This window comes from Balaenoptera borealis, assembly GCF_965194805.1.
Source record: "Balaenoptera borealis genome assembly, chromosome: 13".
NCBI classification, from domain to species: domain Eukaryota; kingdom Metazoa; phylum Chordata; class Mammalia; order Artiodactyla; family Balaenopteridae; genus Balaenoptera; species Balaenoptera borealis.
In genome coordinates, this window is record NC_138870.1 from 89171526 (window position 1) to 89189486 (window position 17961).

Consider the following 17961-nt stretch of genomic DNA (forward strand, 5'->3'; position numbering starts at 1 on the left):
TGGCTATTGTAAATAGTGCTGCCTGCATGTATCTTTTAAAATTAGTTTCCATCTTTTCCAGATACATACCCAGGAGTGGGATTGCTGGATCATATGGTAGCTCTGTTTGTTTAGTCTTTTTTCCGTAGGCCACACATTATTAAAATTTTTTTAATTAAAAAAATTGATTGCAGTTTCTAACAATGTTGTTCTCCTCCCATCCTGAACAATTCTAAGCAAGAATTCAGGGGACTGTGGCTCTTGAAGCCTGTCAGAACTTACTGATCTACTATGATTACGATATAGAAATTTATAAGACATTAGTTAACACTGAACTGATGATTTTATGGTGTATAATTTCATACTGTTTGTTTTGACTAGCTCACTGTGTCTCTGACGGTGCACACATTATAAAAGTGGATTCCTCAGTTAAACCCTTTAAGCTAATTTTGAGTTGCAAAAGTTACCTTATTAATCCACCATTTTAAGAGCAGCACCTTTTAAAAACTTGGCATTGAGATCACGTTATTCCACTCATGTTGCATAGTACATCCCCTCTGCTGTGATTTCAGTATGATGTCCTGGTTTTCTTTTGGGAATTAACTGTTAAAGCTACAGAACCAACTTTAGTTTCTTTTCAGGGATGTTCTAGAAAATAACCACAAAAAGCAGAAGAAACAAAGATAGTTTTTATTTGCTAGCTTTTATTGCTAGGTTAATTTATTACAAAGAAAGTGATATTTCTGTTGAACTTTGTTACAATTAAACATACTGTACCAATTAAAGATAATTATACTTGTTTCCTAGTGGGCTGGGATGCCTGGAACCAGACATGTCGGGGGGAAAAGGCACTTTTATACCAAGCCCCATGGCCAGCTGTGCTTCAAGCGAGTTTTCAAGTTAACTGGTCCCTTCTTTAAGGAGGGTCTGGCTCAGAAGAAACAGGAATTGGTAGAGCTGCACCCTGTCCATGGTGATCCGCCCCTAAAAACAGTATCTAAAGGACCATAAACTTCTGAATGCTGGTTCATTAAGGTTCCACTGTAAAACTAAACATCTTTTGTGGTACTCATCTGCTTGTCTTTTTATTGCATGATGTTTGAACAATTACCAAAACTAGACCTGCGTTTCTGCTAGTGCTCGAGCCTCAAAGCACAGGGCTCATCACCTAACTGCACAAATTAATGCTATTCGGCCCAATTATGAGACAAACTTGATTATAAATATACAATTTTCAGAATGACAGGCACTTAAAGCTCATTAAGTAAAATACAAAAATAGATTATATTAATAGGAAATATTTAGTGTTTATCAAATTATAAATCTAGGCTTTTACCATTTTTTGAAAAGATACTGGAAACTGAAAAGAGATGACACTGAAATAAAGTGAACAATGAATTTTTTCCATAGCTTTCATTCTGAGCGCTGAACAATGCAATCTAAGAAAAGGACTTACCACAAAGCACCTAAAATAACATTTGTAGATGGGTATGTTGTCAACCATTTCTTACTGTTTCCCTCCCAAGTCTCAGTATCAAGGCATCAATAGTACGTTCCACAAGCGGCTGTCAGCATTCTGAAACCAAGTGGTGTGCCTGTATGTATCAGAGAAGTTGAAAACCCTTAAGGAGGTAGCTCTCCTTCCTGGGTGCTCTTCACCCAAAGGCGCAAGAAGGTTATGCTTCAGATTCTGCGCCTCTATTTTCACTTGGACTTCCATCATTGTCATCTGGTTGATCGTTTAACAGTACATATTTTCCATCATTGGTTAGTGGTATGGACAGCATTAATTGAGCCAATGCTTCTGGATCCTGAAGTTATGGGAGTTTAAGAAGGAGAAAAGAAAATGCTTAAAATGCACTTAAAACCCCTTTGGCTTGGCTGTCACTATGTTCTGTAATGTAGCCTCATTCCTTCTGACTCGTCTGTGTGCGCCTTCAGGTGGGTCTCCTTGAATCTCTAAAGAAACCCTCAATTGAATTACTTCCTCCAGAAACTAGGCCAAGTTTCTGCCTCTCAGCCAAAATATCATTTACATAGCCAACTCAGAATCATCTTTCTGGAAAGAGTCCAGAGAGGAACTTCCCTCACAACTTTGACCTTTAAACTCATTCTTTTCCTTTTACTCTATACCAAGAGTTGGCGAACTATGGCCATTTGGCTCACCACCTGTTTTTATAAATGAAGTTTTACTGGAACATAGCCATGCCAATTCATTTACATACTATGGCAGCTTTTGTGTTAACAGCAGAGTTGAGTAGTTGGCAACAGAGATAGTAAGCTGAGAAAGGTTTATTATCTGGCCCTTTACAGAAAGTTTGCCAACTCTGATCTACACCATAAAATACAAACTTGCAGGGCTTGCTATTTTTTCATTATGTTGGTCTTAGTCCTTGATCTGTCTGCCCCTCCCTGATAGATCAGAATTGCACAAATATGATACCCAGTAGCTATTCAATACACGTTACTATTTACATTAATTAAAAATTAAAAATCCAGTTCCTTAGTCACACTAGCCACGTTTCAATCTGCATATTAAATAGATCTTTTCCATTACTGCAGAAAGTTCTACTGGACAGTGCTGAACCAGAAGCCCCTTGTTCACTGCTGTAATTCCAGGGTTTTTCTTATACAAAATTTAATCTCAAAAATTAGTTGGGTAAATGAAAGATTGCAAACTGCTGAAAGACAGGTCTGAGAGTCTTCATTTCCAATAAGCTTCCAGGTAACGTCTCAATGTTGCTGGGCCTGGGACCACTCTGAGGAGAAAGGCCTTAGAGCGCATGGTAGATGCTGAGGTTTGTACCAGCTTAATTTGAAAGAAAGGAAATCTAGCCAACAACAACAGCAAACAAAAAAACTGATAATACAGTAGGAGCTGCAGCAGTGATACTAAGAACTCTACGTGTTACCAGTGACCATGGAACTAGCTGGTCAAAAATGCCTGGTAGTTAGAAGGCTTAAAAGGAAATCCCAAACTTGGCCACCCTGCCTAGTGAGCATCATTTCTCTTTTTGAGAGAAATCTAAGTGTAAAGATAGCCTTTGAGTTGTTAAACCAGCACTAAAATGCACCTTACCTTCTGAACCTCAATGATTTCTTTTCCCAAATTAATAGCATAACATATCTGCAAAAGACAAGAAAAGTAGTGCTTGGCAAAGGCAGAAAAGGATGAAGAATTTTAGAAAGAAATGTGATTATGAGAGTACAGCGAGGTCACTGTCTGCTCACGTCGGCATGGGGACAGGGGACCTGGCTGTAGGAGACTCGGCACACAGGGCTCTGAACACTAGCGTCCACCTGTCCTGGTCGCCTGTTGCCGGTTTGTGCGTACAAAAAATATCCAGGTTAAGTGAAAACTGAAGGTATTAAATCGTTTAAAGTTCTTACCGGGATACTTTTTTCCTTTCTCTCTTAACCATATTTAACCACTGCACGTTCATACACAGTGGTAAACAGATACTTCCTGAAAGAAGGGTTGATTCATTTTGATTAATTCTAAGTAGTGAATGCAGTTTTTCATACTAAAGAAAAGAACAGTTTAGATGTACTTTCCTGACATCTGCTTCCTTGGTTCGCTCTCTGAGAACAGATTTTCTCCATTGTAAGTTTTCCTTTAATTTTTTAAAAAAGAATAAATTTGAGAGGAACTGCTTTAAACATTTCCTGATATCTCTACTAAACACTTACATTTCACCATTAAAGTTCTTCATTCACTCTATTTTGGTTGATACATATTTTCCATAAGGAAATTATACTCCAGTTTTCTTTCAGTGGGGCCTTACTAGGAGGTATTATTATCTAAACTACTCAATGGGGACCTGAAGAACAGTCAACTAAATATCCAGGGGGGTTGTGTAAAATAACCCTTTAAGTATCTTTGTTTGGGCTGAAATATTATGGAATCTTAAGATGAAGAAAATAACAATACCTTTTCTCCTTCTGAGTTGCTTTCAAAAACATATGTGCTCAGGGACTCTCCGCCTGTGGATTCGGGCATGCGGACCACAAAGCCAACCAGTCTCTTGTTTTCTTGATGAGCAGCAAACTGGGTGACACTGGTGAGTTCAAACTAGAAAAAAACAGGAATAGACCTAATATCACACAACAAACTGGAATTAAAAAACAGACAAGATCATTCTCCATGGCAAAAGTCATGAAAAAAGTGCACTATTAGTGACATTTAATTTGGCAAATAAAATTTACTAAGTGCCTACTTTGTGTTTCAGGTGGCTACAAAGATGAATTAAGGAGTAATCACTGAAATTAGCATGCATGAGGGTACTTACATTGGCCCTTGTTACTTGAGTCTGAGGATCTATCAACCTGAAATTTTAAGAGATTCATTGTATCACAAATGTTGGATAAAATTATATCCTTAGATGAGTTTGTACAAGTTCAGAATAAAATCACACAAAACCCCTCGAAATATGAAAATATAAGACCTAGTTGAGGGCGAGGTGAGATTGCTCCATGTGACGATCCAAAGGGAGCAAGTGCCATGATTTCTGCCTTTGTTGAACCTGTGTAGTTAAACCTCAGGGTATCTTTAATGGAAGATTATAGCAAATAGAGAATTTCACAGTATTTTAGTGCTTATCCAAAAAGGCTGCATTATCATTCTCTAGAAAATTCTCCAGAAAATTAATGTGGATGGATCTTATTCCGTACAGCCTCCATCTCAGCACTATCAGTCTGTTTCCCTTAAAGTACTGGATGAATGGATACTTCTAAGTTTAACCATTTTTTTTTAAAACATGGGGTAGAGGTGAGACAACAGTGAAGGGATTTTAACAAAACTATTCCCTATCGGTTTGGGTGCAGGAGGAGTCACTTTAAGAAGGTATTCTACATGAATTCTTTAACAACATTTTAAGCATCATCAGTGTCTCTGAGAAAATTAACTGCATTAGAGAATTTAATGTTATTTTATATATATAGGTAAAAATTTCTACTTTCTAACACATGGTATTGTGTATATAAATTATTATTGATTTGCTATAAGTTTCATAAGTGAAAGCAAAAAATCTGTTAAAAAGATGGTTATAATTCTGTTTATATGAAATGTCCAGAATAGGCAAATCTATAGAAACAGCAAGATTAGTGGCTGGGGCTGAGCAGCTTGCAGGGGAAAAGGGAATGACTACTAACAGGTATGGGTTTTCTTTGGGGGGATGATGAAAATGTTCTAAAACTGTTTGTGGTGATGGTTGCACAAATCTGAATATACTAAAAAACACTCTAAAGGGGCGAATTGTACAGTATGTAAGTTATATCTCAATAAAGTTGTCCCCCCCAAATGGTTACAATTTGAAAGGTATGCAGTTATACTTTTTAAAGCATGGTGTTTATAATCAGAGGGCTTAAGACTGAATTCTAACCTGTCTACTTACTTTATGATCTTGTGTAAGTCACCCTGACTTCTCTCAACTGCTTTGTAAAATTGGGATAAGAACCTCCATATTTCAAAGAGGTGGTTAAGAAAATGAGAAAATGTGTATGGAATTTTAAGCTACAAAGCTAAATAAATAAATTTTTATTTATGTCCCTATTAATGAGTATGAATTTAATGATTTTTAAAATTTGCATCATCAACAATTTCCCTCAAGTTGGGATAACTTTAAATATTTTGTAAAATTTTTCTATAAATGAAGATTTAAACCATTCATATCATATTTTGTGAGTAACTTTTAAGTTTGCTGTCTGCATCAGGTAACCTGGATTTGCTTAAGATCTGATTTTCTGTGTGACTTCTAAATTGTCTCAAAACATGAATTCCCATACAAGGATATGTATGGTAAAATTTACCATTATCGATATTTAACACATCACAACATTGTACAACCATCACCGCTATCTAGTTCCAGAACATCTTCAGCACCTCAAAAGGAAACTCCATACCTGTTAAAGCAGTCACTTCCCATTCTACTTTCTTCTCAGCTTTTGGCAGCTTCTCACTAATCTGCTTTGTCTCTATAGATTTGCCTATTTTAGATATTTCATATAAATGATCATACAATATGTGGCTTTTTGTGTCTGTCTTTCAATTAGCATAATGTTTTAAAGGCTCATCCATGTTGTAATATGTACCAGTACTTCATTCCTTTTTAAGGCTGAATAATATCCCACTGTATGTATATACCACATTTTGTTTATTCATCTTTTGATGGACATTTGGATTATTTCTACCTTTTGGCTACTGTGAATAGTACTATTATATGAACACTTGTTTTCAGTTCTTTTGGGTATCTACCCAGGAATGGAATTCTATGTTTAAGTTATAGAGGAACTGCCAAATTATTTCCCACAGTGACTGAACAATGTTATACAATTGTATACAATTGTTATACAATTTCTCCACATCCTTGCTAACACCTGTTACTTTATTAAAAAAAAAAAAAAAAAATCCATAGCCATCCTGGTGGGTGTGAAGTGGTTCTGGATTTGGTTTGCATTTTGCCCTAGTGACTCACGACACCGAGCATCTTTTCACGTGCTTGTTGGCCAATTACATATCTTTGGAGGAATGTCAACTCAAGTAGACATTCTTCCATTTCTTAACTGGGTTTCATCCATTTTCTTAACTGGGTTTTTTCTGTGTTGATTTGTGAGAGCTCTTTATATATTCTGGATACTATACCTTTATTAGATAAATGATTTGAAGATGTTTTCTCCCATCCTGTGGGTTGTCTTTGCACTTTTGGGGATAGTGTTATTTGATGTACTACGGTTTTTCACATTGCTTTTACATATATTTACTCTGATCTTTTTTGGTGGTGATTATAAGAAAGATTATCATAAGCTTTGTAGCTTATGAAAGCTTTCAATGCCTATGAAAGGTCCAGGACATACTTAGAGAAAAATCTTTAAATAAATATAAGGTTTTATTCATAAGAACCTCATTCTCAGTAAAAGGTTTATAACAAATGAAAAGGACTGATTTTAATAAATGGAAGAAACTATATTCTGATTTTTGCCGAAGTACTAATTAACTTCTTTGAAACTAGCATTTATTGAGTACTTTCTATGTGCCTATCACAGCTGTAAATGTTTTACCTGAATTAACTCATTTATTCCTCATGACAATACTATGGGGTGTGGATATGGTTGTTTTCATTTTATAGCTGAAGAAACCGAGGCACAAAGGTTAAGTAACTTGCTCAAGTTCATACAGCTAATAAATGCCAAAGTCAGGAGTAAGGCTCTAAAGCAGTGCTGCTGTCCCACAGAAATTTAGTGTAAGCCTCATATGTAATTTAAAAATTTCTAGCAGCCACATCAAAAAAAGTGAAAACAGCTGAAATTAATACACTTTAATAGGTTGGAAATATTACCAGCTAGGTGTATTATTAATTTTAAAATTATTTTGCATTCTTTTTTTGGGGGGATAGTATGAGATCTTAAATGTTTGGTATGTGTTTTACACTTAAAACACTTCTCAATTCAGACGAGTTAGGTTTCAAGCGATACATGTAGCAACAGTATTGTACAGCACAGGTCTTAATGCCCATGGCAGCCACAGCTTGACTGTCGTTTGCCATCATTCATACGGATCTTATTACTTGAAACCCCAAATCATGTAGTTAACATGACTTGGCTTCTTTATTTTCAGCCCAACAAATATTAATCAGATTTTCCTTGTGGTGGTCTAGTTACCTGAGGCAGGCTCCTGTTCTGTTGTCATAGTTTTTAATTTTTATAAATAGTACTCTCAGAGATGGAAGAGAAAAAACAAAAACCCTTCCACTTGCAAGCTCTGAGATACAGAGAGTAACTCTCGAGTGATGGCATCTTTACGCCCAACAGGGTAGAATTCACTCACCACTAAAGATACCAGTTGCTAAAAATACCAGCTCTTGTCTTTAAGGGCACTTCTTCTAGCCAATGTATCTTATAAAACCAAAATGTAAAAAACAGAGCAGAAACATGAGTAGCATCTTTACTTAATCTAATCAAACAATTCTACTGTGAACATTCTAGATGGTTAAACGTGCTTTCAAAGGGGAATCCGTCGAAGCTGTAAGAAAATCTGAAAACGGAACTGAATGTACCTCAGAGCTTGACTGGTGACCATCAGATGGGATTCTGTCATACGGAAGATGTTATGAATAGCCCGAGCAGCCAGTACTTGTCTCATCGCTTCGTAAATCACTTCAGTAGTGGTGTCTGTTTTAACTGCCATTGATCCCAAAAACCGAACTATAAACATCTGTTGCAAAAGAGAATCTGCAAGAGAGCATTTTCTGCTCAGGATCATTTCACTTCCTGCCTGTCGATGCGCATACCAGAGGCACATGTGCTGGTCTGAGAAGAGGCTGAAGACCTGGGTTTGCCTTGCTTTCTGGAGGGCTTTCTACCAAAACTTCTGAATACTCTGCTTTTATATAAGCCACAAATTGCCAAAGCTCTGAATCTCCTATTGTCCATATTTTGTCTGTTTGGAACTATTCATTAGACTAGAAAAGTACCTCTTTTTCTTCATGTATAAAATGAAACCACATGAACATCCTTCTAGCATGAAAACTCTAGGTTGACTACGTGTAAGTGGCAGTATATGCATCTTACCTTTTCTCTGAAAATAAGAGCTTTTCCACTAGACAACAGAAAATTCATTCATTACTTTGGCCCGCTGATAAAGTCCTCTTATAGAAGAAAATAAGACCTGATGTTGGGTTTCATTCAATTCATGCACATCATTTACTGAAGGGCAGTGGTGACGTTCCATAAACTAATGGAGATTGCAGACCTATTGATTAGCTTATTTGAGGCTAGTGAGCTGACAGTACTGGCTTCTTGATAATGGCACGTAACCTGACAAACTGAATAACAGCAGCCACAACTGGAAGATCATGAAGAAGGTTTAAAAGATCTTTTTTTTTTTTTTCTGTAAGAACAGTAATTCACTTATTCACCATTTGAAACTAAGAAGCCTACTTTTTCTTCACTTGTCCTCCCTATGAGTATCCTTGCCCCTAAAAAATAAGGGTTAAAAAAACTTAATTAGGAAAATATAATTGATATGTTATAAATGGTTACTCCCATATGAAGCTAATTTTTACAAGTTAGAAAGTTTTTTGTGTAGACAGTTAAAAAACTGTGGACTGTGTGAGAAGTCAGCTAGATATAAGCAGAGAGTCAGATTTGATGCAGAGCCTATTAACATCATTTTTTCTTTTTTTACCTAAAGCTGTAAGGAATGCCAGTTCTCAAGTCCTACTTTTAAATTTAAATAAGTGGCATTTCATTCTAATGACATTCTCAGGCTTCAGTCAAGGAGAGGCTGTGGTAAAGTGAGGTCTTGCCAGCACTTCTAAATTGCCTTGGCTGGGAAGTGTAGCTCTTTGGAGTAGCAGGTTATGGTCAGCTCTACTGAGTATGTTCTTATGTACCTTGTAAGAATGTAAATCAAACAACAAAAATCAGAATCTGAACAAATTAAATACCATTTTTTTTTTCATGTCATCTTCAAATTTAAGAATGAGTTATTTGTGTTTTTGGTTTTCTAAAATGTAATAGCATGTCTATGACTCACCCAAATTTTATCCTGTTGGACTTTGTTTTGCAGTAATGTTATAGCAGATTTAGATTTGGCAGCATTTCTCTGCAGGAGCTACAAAAAGGGTATGGATGTGGCTGATGATACGACAGCTGCAGGAAATCTGTCAGCCTTCCCTTAGTGTTTATCCCAGGACGGTCCTAACTGCATGTGTCCTAGTGAGTTTGCACAGAGAACACACATCTGTGGATCGTAATTTCAATTCATATTTCAAGTCAAAGCTCTTTAGAACATGACTTCACATCTTATTTCAATGGCCCTGGTCATTTTGTGCCGGGGAAAGAATAAGTACACAGAACTAGCCACTTACCTTCTGTTTCTGGAAATGTCTCATCCTCAGTTTCACCAAAAGGGTTGATACGCCTAGGGGAATAGCCAGAGTCAAACATCCTGACAGTTTCAGCTAAAGGGACACATGACACTTGAACTCTAAGTCAGAAGGTGATAGTCTCTGGAGGTGGGTAGGGACATGAGACGTTCAATTTATTTTCAGTTCTCCCAGAGATAACCCCTCTTAGCCCATACCTGCTCCCTCTGTTCTGGTCAAGGAATTCTGTAGCAGGAAGTACAATGTCAAACTGAATAGGTGTTCCAGGTGCAATTAGTTGTTCAGCTTCAGGTATAATGACTGCTGCTTTGGGAACAATCTTGTCATTTTCCACCTCTGAACTTTTCATGTTCTGGCTGGAGTACAAAATAGGAAAAAAAAAATTTTTTTAAATCCCTTTTAACCTTAAGCTTTTACAATCAAATGAATACTTGTTGAATGCCGATGTAACTTTTACAAGTAGATAAGGGAGAAGATTTAACCCACTCTACCAATAAATCTTCGTAAAATGTCATTCACGTCCATGGTTAAAATCCCTCAGATCTCCACATTACCTATAGCTTGTTCTGGTGCACAGCATTCTGCATTAAGACTACTTACTGTATTACCTATTAGTTTCCTGTTTGTATCTTTCTCCCTTTGAGACAGGTTTTTGAGGGCAGGAGCTATAGCTAAATCATATTTATTACTTGGTACATAGTAGGCACTCAAAGACGTGAGCTGAATGAATAATACATCTTGGCCTAGCATTCAACCACCTGGCTGTCCTTTCTCCTGAAGGTCTCCCTCTCCCCTCCCTTAATGCATCCTCCACTAGAGCTACACCAAACACACGTGTGCTTCTCTTTTCCAACTCCGTCGCAGGTCTGCTGCTCACTCACTCTCTCCTGCACTTCAAACACCAGCTCAAATCGCCACTCATCCACTAGGCCTTTCAAGCCAGCCTGACCCTCTCCTTCCTCTGCAGTCCTGTGGTTCTTCTCAGTAAGCCACGAGGACAGTCTTGGATCTCTACGTGCCTCCTGAGCACTGTGCCCACATGTACTGTTTTGAGATCGTGGCACGTAAAAGTAGAGCACGGTATGTAGTAATTAATCACGTGCCTCCATGTTTCTTCTCTTCCAGTGTCAGAATGCTGTAATTTAACCTTTTCATGTTTATAATCTTTTCTCCTCAGCTAGCGTGTAAAAACCTTTGAGGGGCAAATCATGTAAAAGTATTTTGATTTCTTACATTGTTTGAACCATAAGAAGACTCTCAATATCTTTCCATTCATTTGATATTTTGTGTATCAGTATTTCCAATTTCTCAAGTATGTCAATAACTAAATAGGTTGTATGGAACTATTATAATATCATCTGACGAATGAGCATAATGAATGGAAAATGGATACAAGCACAATAGACAGAATGGTAGACGGTCACTGCAAGGAGAGATGCTTAGTTTTAACCTCAGTTATTAACAGAAAAGGAAACCGAGGCCTCTAGAGAAGCTGAGTAGTAATCCTGAAGGCACTCAGTTATCTGGTGAGTTAGGTAGATTAAGAACTGAGGTCTCCTCACTGCCAGTATAGTGCTTCCCCACAGTGTTACGCTGCCTCAGTAACCCAAATGAATCACATCTGCTATATGATCCAGTCTTTAAGAGAGGAGTATGATATAGTAAGTGAAGCACTGGAGGAAGGTGTGAGTAGAAGCTTCAAGGGAAGGAAGCGAGTCCCAAGATTTTGGTTCCCCAGCGGGTATGAGGGGAGATCACACAACGAAGACAGGACGGGGCCAGGCTGTAGAGGGCTGTTAACACCATCGGGTGAGGTCTAACTTGACTCTGCATGTAGGCGGCCACTGAAGACTCTTTGAACAGAGGAGGGAAATGATGCAAATTAAAGCATCACCTGTGATCTGCATGTCACCAACTCGAATGGACACTTTGGGATCATCATCCTGTTTGGTCTCCCAAAGCATCTAACATAATTGACCTCTCCTCCTTGAAATTCTCCTTTCTTGGTTTGTGCTGATGCCACACATTATAGGTTTTCCTCCTACTCTTTTGCTGTTTCTTAAGTGTTTTTGCAGGCTTCTTCTCCTCTAATCCACATGTTGGAGTTCTTTAGACTTCTGTCCCAGGCTCCACTTCCCTCCCTCTACACTCTCCCTAGCTGACCTCTTCTACCACCATTTCCGTGCTGATGGGCTCCCAATTCAGAGACTCAGCCCAGACATTTTCTTTGCCCTCCAGACTTGTATCAGTTGACTACTTGACAACTCACTGGAATGTCTCACAAGCGTCTCAAACTTACGTCGTAACCCGAACTCCTGATACTGACTACCAACTCTTCTTCAGGTCTTCATGGTGGTGTCATCATGGTTGGTATCACCACCAACTGCCCAGGTGTTCAACCCAGACTGTGGTCATCCTTTGTTTGTTCCTTTCTTTCCACTTCACATCTCACATAACAAACGTCCTACAGATTCTGCCTTCAAAGTAAGTCCCCAGTCCACCTACTTTTCATCTCCTCTGCCATGATCCGTTTAAGACACCACCGTGTTCTCCTGGACTATTGCTACAGACCGCTCACTGGATACCTGCTTGCCCAGCTCTGCCTTGTGTGTCCTCCACAGCAGCCAGAGCTGACCTTGCAAAATGTGAAGTGGATCATCTTTCGCTCGCTCGCTCGCTCTCTCACACACCCCTACCTCTAAAACCCTTCCACAGCTCCCCAAAGCCCTGCCCTGACTTCCTTCATGATCTGTCTCTGCCCCCCTCCCTCCCAACCTCGTCTTGCTCTATGACCTCCCTTTGCCGACCATTGTCTAGTTAGTGATCTCCTTTCAGTTCCTGAAAGACACCAAGCTCTTCTCTGCCATTCAGCCTCCACAGCTGGGATCAGGAATGCACTACCTCTGGCTCTTTGCAAGAGAGGCTACTTCTCATCTCTTACTTCTCAATTTAATTATCTCTATAGACAGGCCCTAAACAGGTCTCCTCCTTATTCTCCATGACAGCACCCTCATCTTTAATAGTGCTTTCCTGTATTTTAACTCAGTATTTGTTTACCTTTTGCCTGTCTTCTCCTACAAGTCTGTAAGTTTCATGATCTAGCTCAGCGCCTGGACACATACTGGACACTCAACAAACATTTGTTGAATAGCTGGATAAATGAATGAATATTAGATATAAGTAACTGCAGAATGAGGGAAGGCCACACATGAAATTTGCTTGGAAGTGAACAGCAGTTTGTTCCCAAGAACAGAGTTTCTCTGCTTCATTCTCCCACTGTCATCAAAACATCTCTTTATTCTAATGAGCTGACCCTAAGAGAGATACTGCCCCGCCCCTCCACTGCTCTGGGGCCATTATCTGGCAGCCACATCTGTCACCCTTCCAATCTTTGCGTTGATTCAGCTGTCTGGCTACAGTCATTTTTTTTCTAGGGATTCTTCTGTATCCCTTCTATGGGTTCCTTTCTAAGAATGTGATTTACTTATTCTGTTGTAGAACAGAGGAGAAAAATCAGTTACTGAATAAATAAATCTGAGCTGCAGACTGTTTTTTTAGAAAACCAGTTACACCTTCTGATTACACCCCAGAAAGACAGCATTTTAGAGCGGTAAGAGGCCTTGGAGGTGGTCTGATTTCTCTCATCTTACATCACAAAGTTGAGGAGACGGAGGCCCAGAGTGCTGGCGACCCACTCAAGGACATCCAGCTGTGCTCAGAGCAGAGCTGTTATTAAGACCACGTCTCCTAACTCCAAGTCTAGTGCAGTGTTCTCCACTATGTCCCTCTAACACTCGTGTGCCTTTACAGAGAGCAGACAGACACGTTTACCCAGTACAATGCTCACAGGTTAGCCCACTGGCCGGATCTGTATTTCCATTTCCATTTATAAAGTGCTTTCCTTAAAGCTGCACTTAGTAAGCATGCTACTTTTGTGTAAACTGTTACCCTTAAATTATGGCACTGGAGTGTTCTCAGACTTGTTGCCTCGTCCCCACTTTGATTCCCTTTGCTCAGGTTCTCATGTTCTGTTTCACAGCTACTATCACAGGGACATCCCGTGGGGCCTCGCTGCCCTCCCTTCTCCCGCCCCACCCGCTATCTCCCAGAAGGTGCCGCCCAGCAGTCTTTCCAGCCGGTTCTGACTATGCCTCCCCTCTTGTCAAAGCCTGCAGTTCTGTTCCCCTGCCTGTGGCTCCTCAGCAGTGCACCTAATTCTTTCACCATCGGACTCAGCCTATTCTCTGCTTTCTCTCGGGCCGCTCCTCCTGGCGTCCCAGGGCTGGGTGTGCGAGCACTGGCTCCACGCTGCACCGCACTGAGACCCTGGGAAGTTGAAGTTACTCAACCACTCTGAGCTTTCTGACAACTTTCTTCTGGAGTCATTAGACAATATCTGTAAAACATGTAACGGGATTCTTTCTACCTTGCCACTAAAGATGGAGGCCGAATACAGTCATGATTTCAACTTGCCCTGTGATGCCATGCTTTCATTAGCATAACAGATAATACAGCCTTCTATTATTTAATCAAATGGAAACTCCCATTAAGATGGCATTCCTGGAATAAATCCTAAAGCAGTATTCAAAACGAGGAAAGCTGTATGTGTGAAAATGCTCACTATAAATGACAACAGCAAACAAAGGAAGGGGAAGCAACCTAAATATTCAAATAGTCAATAATAATAAATGATGGAATAGTGTGTAAAAGAACAATTATGAAAAATGTGAAAATATGAAAAATATATATGTGAAATAAATGCACATATGATAAGGCCTGCACCATAACATGGACACATAAAAGGTGATTTTCTTCCTTATTTTAAAAAAATTTTGTTTTGGTTCCATAATTTTGTTGATGCTGATACGAAATGTGGGGAGAACCCCTGACTAGCAGGATACTCAATGCATGTCCTATGTGCTCAGGCTGCAGCTGCATGGTCCAGGGGAAGGAGGTGGACATTGAAAGCAGACAGCTTTGAATTCTGACTCGGCCCCTCATTTGTGGTGTGAACATGGGCAAAGTATTTACCCTTTCCTGGTCAGAGTTACTGCTTCGGTAGAACAGGGCTGAACACCACGCTGCTGTAAGGATGAAATTCCTAGTACAGGTGAAATCCCTAATACACAGTTTGGCTCCACAAAAGCTAGTTTTTTTCTGTCCTTTAGTTACCTGGGGCAAGGGCTTTCTTGTTTTTTTGCAAAACTTGTAATTGGAGTCACTGCTTGGAGAGCCGTCTGATTCAACTTGATGGCGACTGCCTAAAAATCCAGAGGAAGACACGCTCAGTTGCAAGAGGTGGACGCTTACCTTTCACATTGAGAAAAGAGCTGAGACGCATGTAGGGCAGCTGTGAATTACCTCTGGGTTGTCTGTCAGGTAGATCTGTCTGGAGATGTTGTTTATTGCACATATCCACTGTAGATGACATGAAAAAAACCTGCTGAATCCCAAAGTCACCCACTATACTAGAACAGAAGTGAAACAAACAAAACCTTTACCTCTTCATTTTCCTTTCTGCTTTCTGCCTGGAGGATTATTCCCCTGAAATAAAGTACATCTAAGTAAGTGCTTCCCGGACCTCAGTGACTGAGTATCTGCATGCAGCTGGCCAGGAGTAAGATACAGATAATACTGCTCTAGTTCTGCGGAGGCGTCACTCAGGAGTAAGATACAGATAATACTGCTCTAGTTCTGCGGAGGCGTCACTCAGGAGTAAGATACAGATAATACTGCTCTAGTTCTGCGGAGGCGTCACTCAGGAGTAAGATACAGATAATACTGCTCTAGTTCTGCGGAGGCGTCACTCTTATAGGGGCTCCACTCCACACGTGCCAGTCCGTGTTCCTCATCTCATCTGTAGGACGCGGGGAACATGGATTTCATCCCTATTTCTTACCTGAGGGAACCAAGGCCCAGAGGACTTACGTAACAGCCTGGGACTGTGTGTGACTAGAACCCAGAATCTTCATTCCCAGGTCATTTACCATCACCCAGAGAGGGAGGAGGATGTCTAAAAATGCTCTGCCGTTCTGGGAGAAGAGATGGTCTACATCATACCAGTGATGCCCCCTCGCCATGAACGTGCTATTGTTTAAATAAAATCTCAACTCAGAAGCCCAACAGAGAAAGCAAATGCAAGCAGAGCAGCTCTGACTGAGAACGGGGCCACTCCTCTCCCCCAAGCAGGTGAAGCCTGGAGCACTTCATGGGGCTCCAAACTCCCTGGAGCAGTCTGAAACCACTGCTCTAAGTGAGAGGGGGTCCCACTGGGATGGATCTACTGTGATGATACACGGCTGCCATTCTGCAAACATGGCCTCTCCTGGGCCCGAGGTGCACGGCAGGTGTGGGGACAGAGTGCTGACGAATAGCTCTGCTGCAGCGGCACGTCCTGTTCACATCTCCTGTGTCGGCTGGGGAAGCGGACGCCTCGGGCAGGCACCCACTCTCCCCCTCAGCCCCCCGACCCCGTGATGTGGACACAAAGGCTTGTCTAGAACAGACGAGGAGCGGCTACGGCCCCACCCCTCTCTCTCTGAGTCTCCGCCGACAAACAGCTCCTTCTATTGCCGTCTGACACATGGACGTCGCCTCTCCTCCACAGCCACACACAGATCCTCTCTGGGACTTCTTAGATAAGGCAGGCTGGATTCCATATGGTCCTGTGTGCTGGCTTAAAGAGGACATAAAACCACCCTCCCGAAAGGTCACCACCACCCAGAACGGGGCCTCCCCCATGGAGGGCTGGCACACAGGAGTGACCTAGCAGGCCCTGGGCAGAAGTGGGGTCGCTGCACCCGCTTCCTCCCACATAAAACCCGTGTGGCCTACGCTCTTCCATTGGGAGTGGTGATCTGGAAGCAGTATCGTCGGTCTTCACAGTCCACCGCCATCACCGAGCAGTTGTCCAGGTCCTGGATCAAGCCTCCGGCCACGGCGCCCCGGGGCTGACACATGAGATTCCCGCCTTGGGTGAAGAAGTAAAGTCTCTCCCAGGTGGTGGTGACCAGCCCTGTTTTACTGTAAGAATTGTGTTGTGAAAAGCTCATTAGTACTAGGAAGCATGAGAGGCACCTCAGTCTTGCTGCCTCTTTATGGGTATTGGTAGCATTTTAGAAATAATGTGTTGCTTTACATTAAAGCAAAACTTCTCTGAAAAGAATTCAAGTGCAAAGAGTAGCAGGAGAGGTACAGGTTAGCTTGAACGAGCTGGGAGCTGATGGGCTCTGCTCAGACGGGAAAGGCCAGTTGGTCCACAGCCAACTCCAGGGTGGGGGCAAGGGGCGCCCACCCCCACTGCAGCCAGTCTCTGGCTTCTAAACCCAGGATCTGGAAACGGAATTAGTCCATCACCATCGGGAACTGAAAACCTGGAAGATCATTTCTCTAAGACATAGAGCTGAACTGCTCTAAGTCTAGCTAGTCACCAGGGTTACCCCGGCCACAGCGCACACCCCCGAATCCTGGGCACTTTATACCAGATTGGGTTTTGCTCCAGCTGAATGTTATGCTGCTTCTGTGGGCTGTTTACAAGAGAAAAATCTAGTTCCTGGCAAATAAAACCAGAACCTTGTGGAGTTTTCTATCTGTACAGAACTAAAGGAGACCTTTGGCCTGTGATCTCAATGAGCTTTACAGACCTTTGAAAGGCTCTAACCTGGTAAGAAAACAGCTGGCAATTCCTCTTCATACATCCTCCATTTGGGGCATATCAAATATATTTATTTGATTCGGTATTTACTGAGTAGCGACTATGTATGGGGCACTAGGTTTCCTGCCTCAATAATTACAATTTCCAAAAATGGTAATAGCTAACATTTGAGTGCTTATACCTGCTAGGAATTACCTCACTCAATCTTTGTGACAACTTTACGAAGTAGGTGCAATCTTCAGCTCTATTTTACAGATGAAATGACGGGACAGCGGGGCCCAGCCGGGCCAGGACGTCTGACCGAAGTCAGAGCTCACCACCGCACCTGACAACAACCCCACCTGCTCTCAGGCACAGTCAAACCTGGGCACCTCTTTAATTCATAGTGAACATCTGAAACCTGAGGGTTATACATGGGGTTCAGTTTGTATGAACCTGGATGAT

General features: G+C 41.0%; 2 protein-coding genes across 9 annotated transcripts in view; one reads left to right on the plus strand and one right to left on the minus strand.

Moving 5' to 3' along the window:
• The window catches only part of WASHC4 (WASH complex subunit 4), a 71088-nt gene extending 63072 nt beyond the window's left edge, over positions 1 to 8016 (plus strand). The window contains exon 34 of one of the 2 annotated variants that reach the window (XR_014233206.1): positions 7960 to 8016. The gene's annotated coding sequence lies outside the window, so the exon portion shown is untranslated. The remainder of the gene's footprint in view (positions 1 to 7959) is intronic. The other variant, XM_082349862.1, reaches the window with a different exon arrangement.
• APPL2 (adaptor protein, phosphotyrosine interacting with PH domain and leucine zipper 2) overlaps positions 651 to 17961 on the minus strand; it is a 50790-nt gene continuing 33479 nt past the window's right edge. For 5 of the 7 annotated variants that reach the window (XM_082349895.1, XM_082349892.1, XM_082349896.1 and 2 more), the window contains 11 exons: positions 16698 to 16886; positions 15365 to 15407; positions 15225 to 15281; positions 15036 to 15124; positions 10061 to 10219; positions 9846 to 9898; positions 8031 to 8205; positions 4269 to 4305; positions 3911 to 4051; positions 3059 to 3106; positions 651 to 1790 (listed from right to left, as the gene is read on the minus strand). In XM_082349895.1, the coding sequence (XP_082206021.1) occupies positions 1656 to 1790; positions 3059 to 3106; positions 3911 to 4051; positions 4269 to 4305; positions 8031 to 8205; positions 9846 to 9898; positions 10061 to 10219; positions 15036 to 15124; positions 15225 to 15281; positions 15365 to 15407; positions 16698 to 16886 (1126 nt within the window). In that variant the 3' untranslated portion in view covers positions 651 to 1655. The remainder of the gene's footprint in view (positions 1791 to 3058; positions 3107 to 3910; positions 4052 to 4268; positions 4306 to 8030; positions 8206 to 9845; positions 9899 to 10060; positions 10220 to 15035; positions 15125 to 15224; positions 15282 to 15364; positions 15408 to 16697; positions 16887 to 17961) is intronic. The other 2 variants (XM_082349893.1, XM_082349897.1) reach the window with 1 other exon arrangement.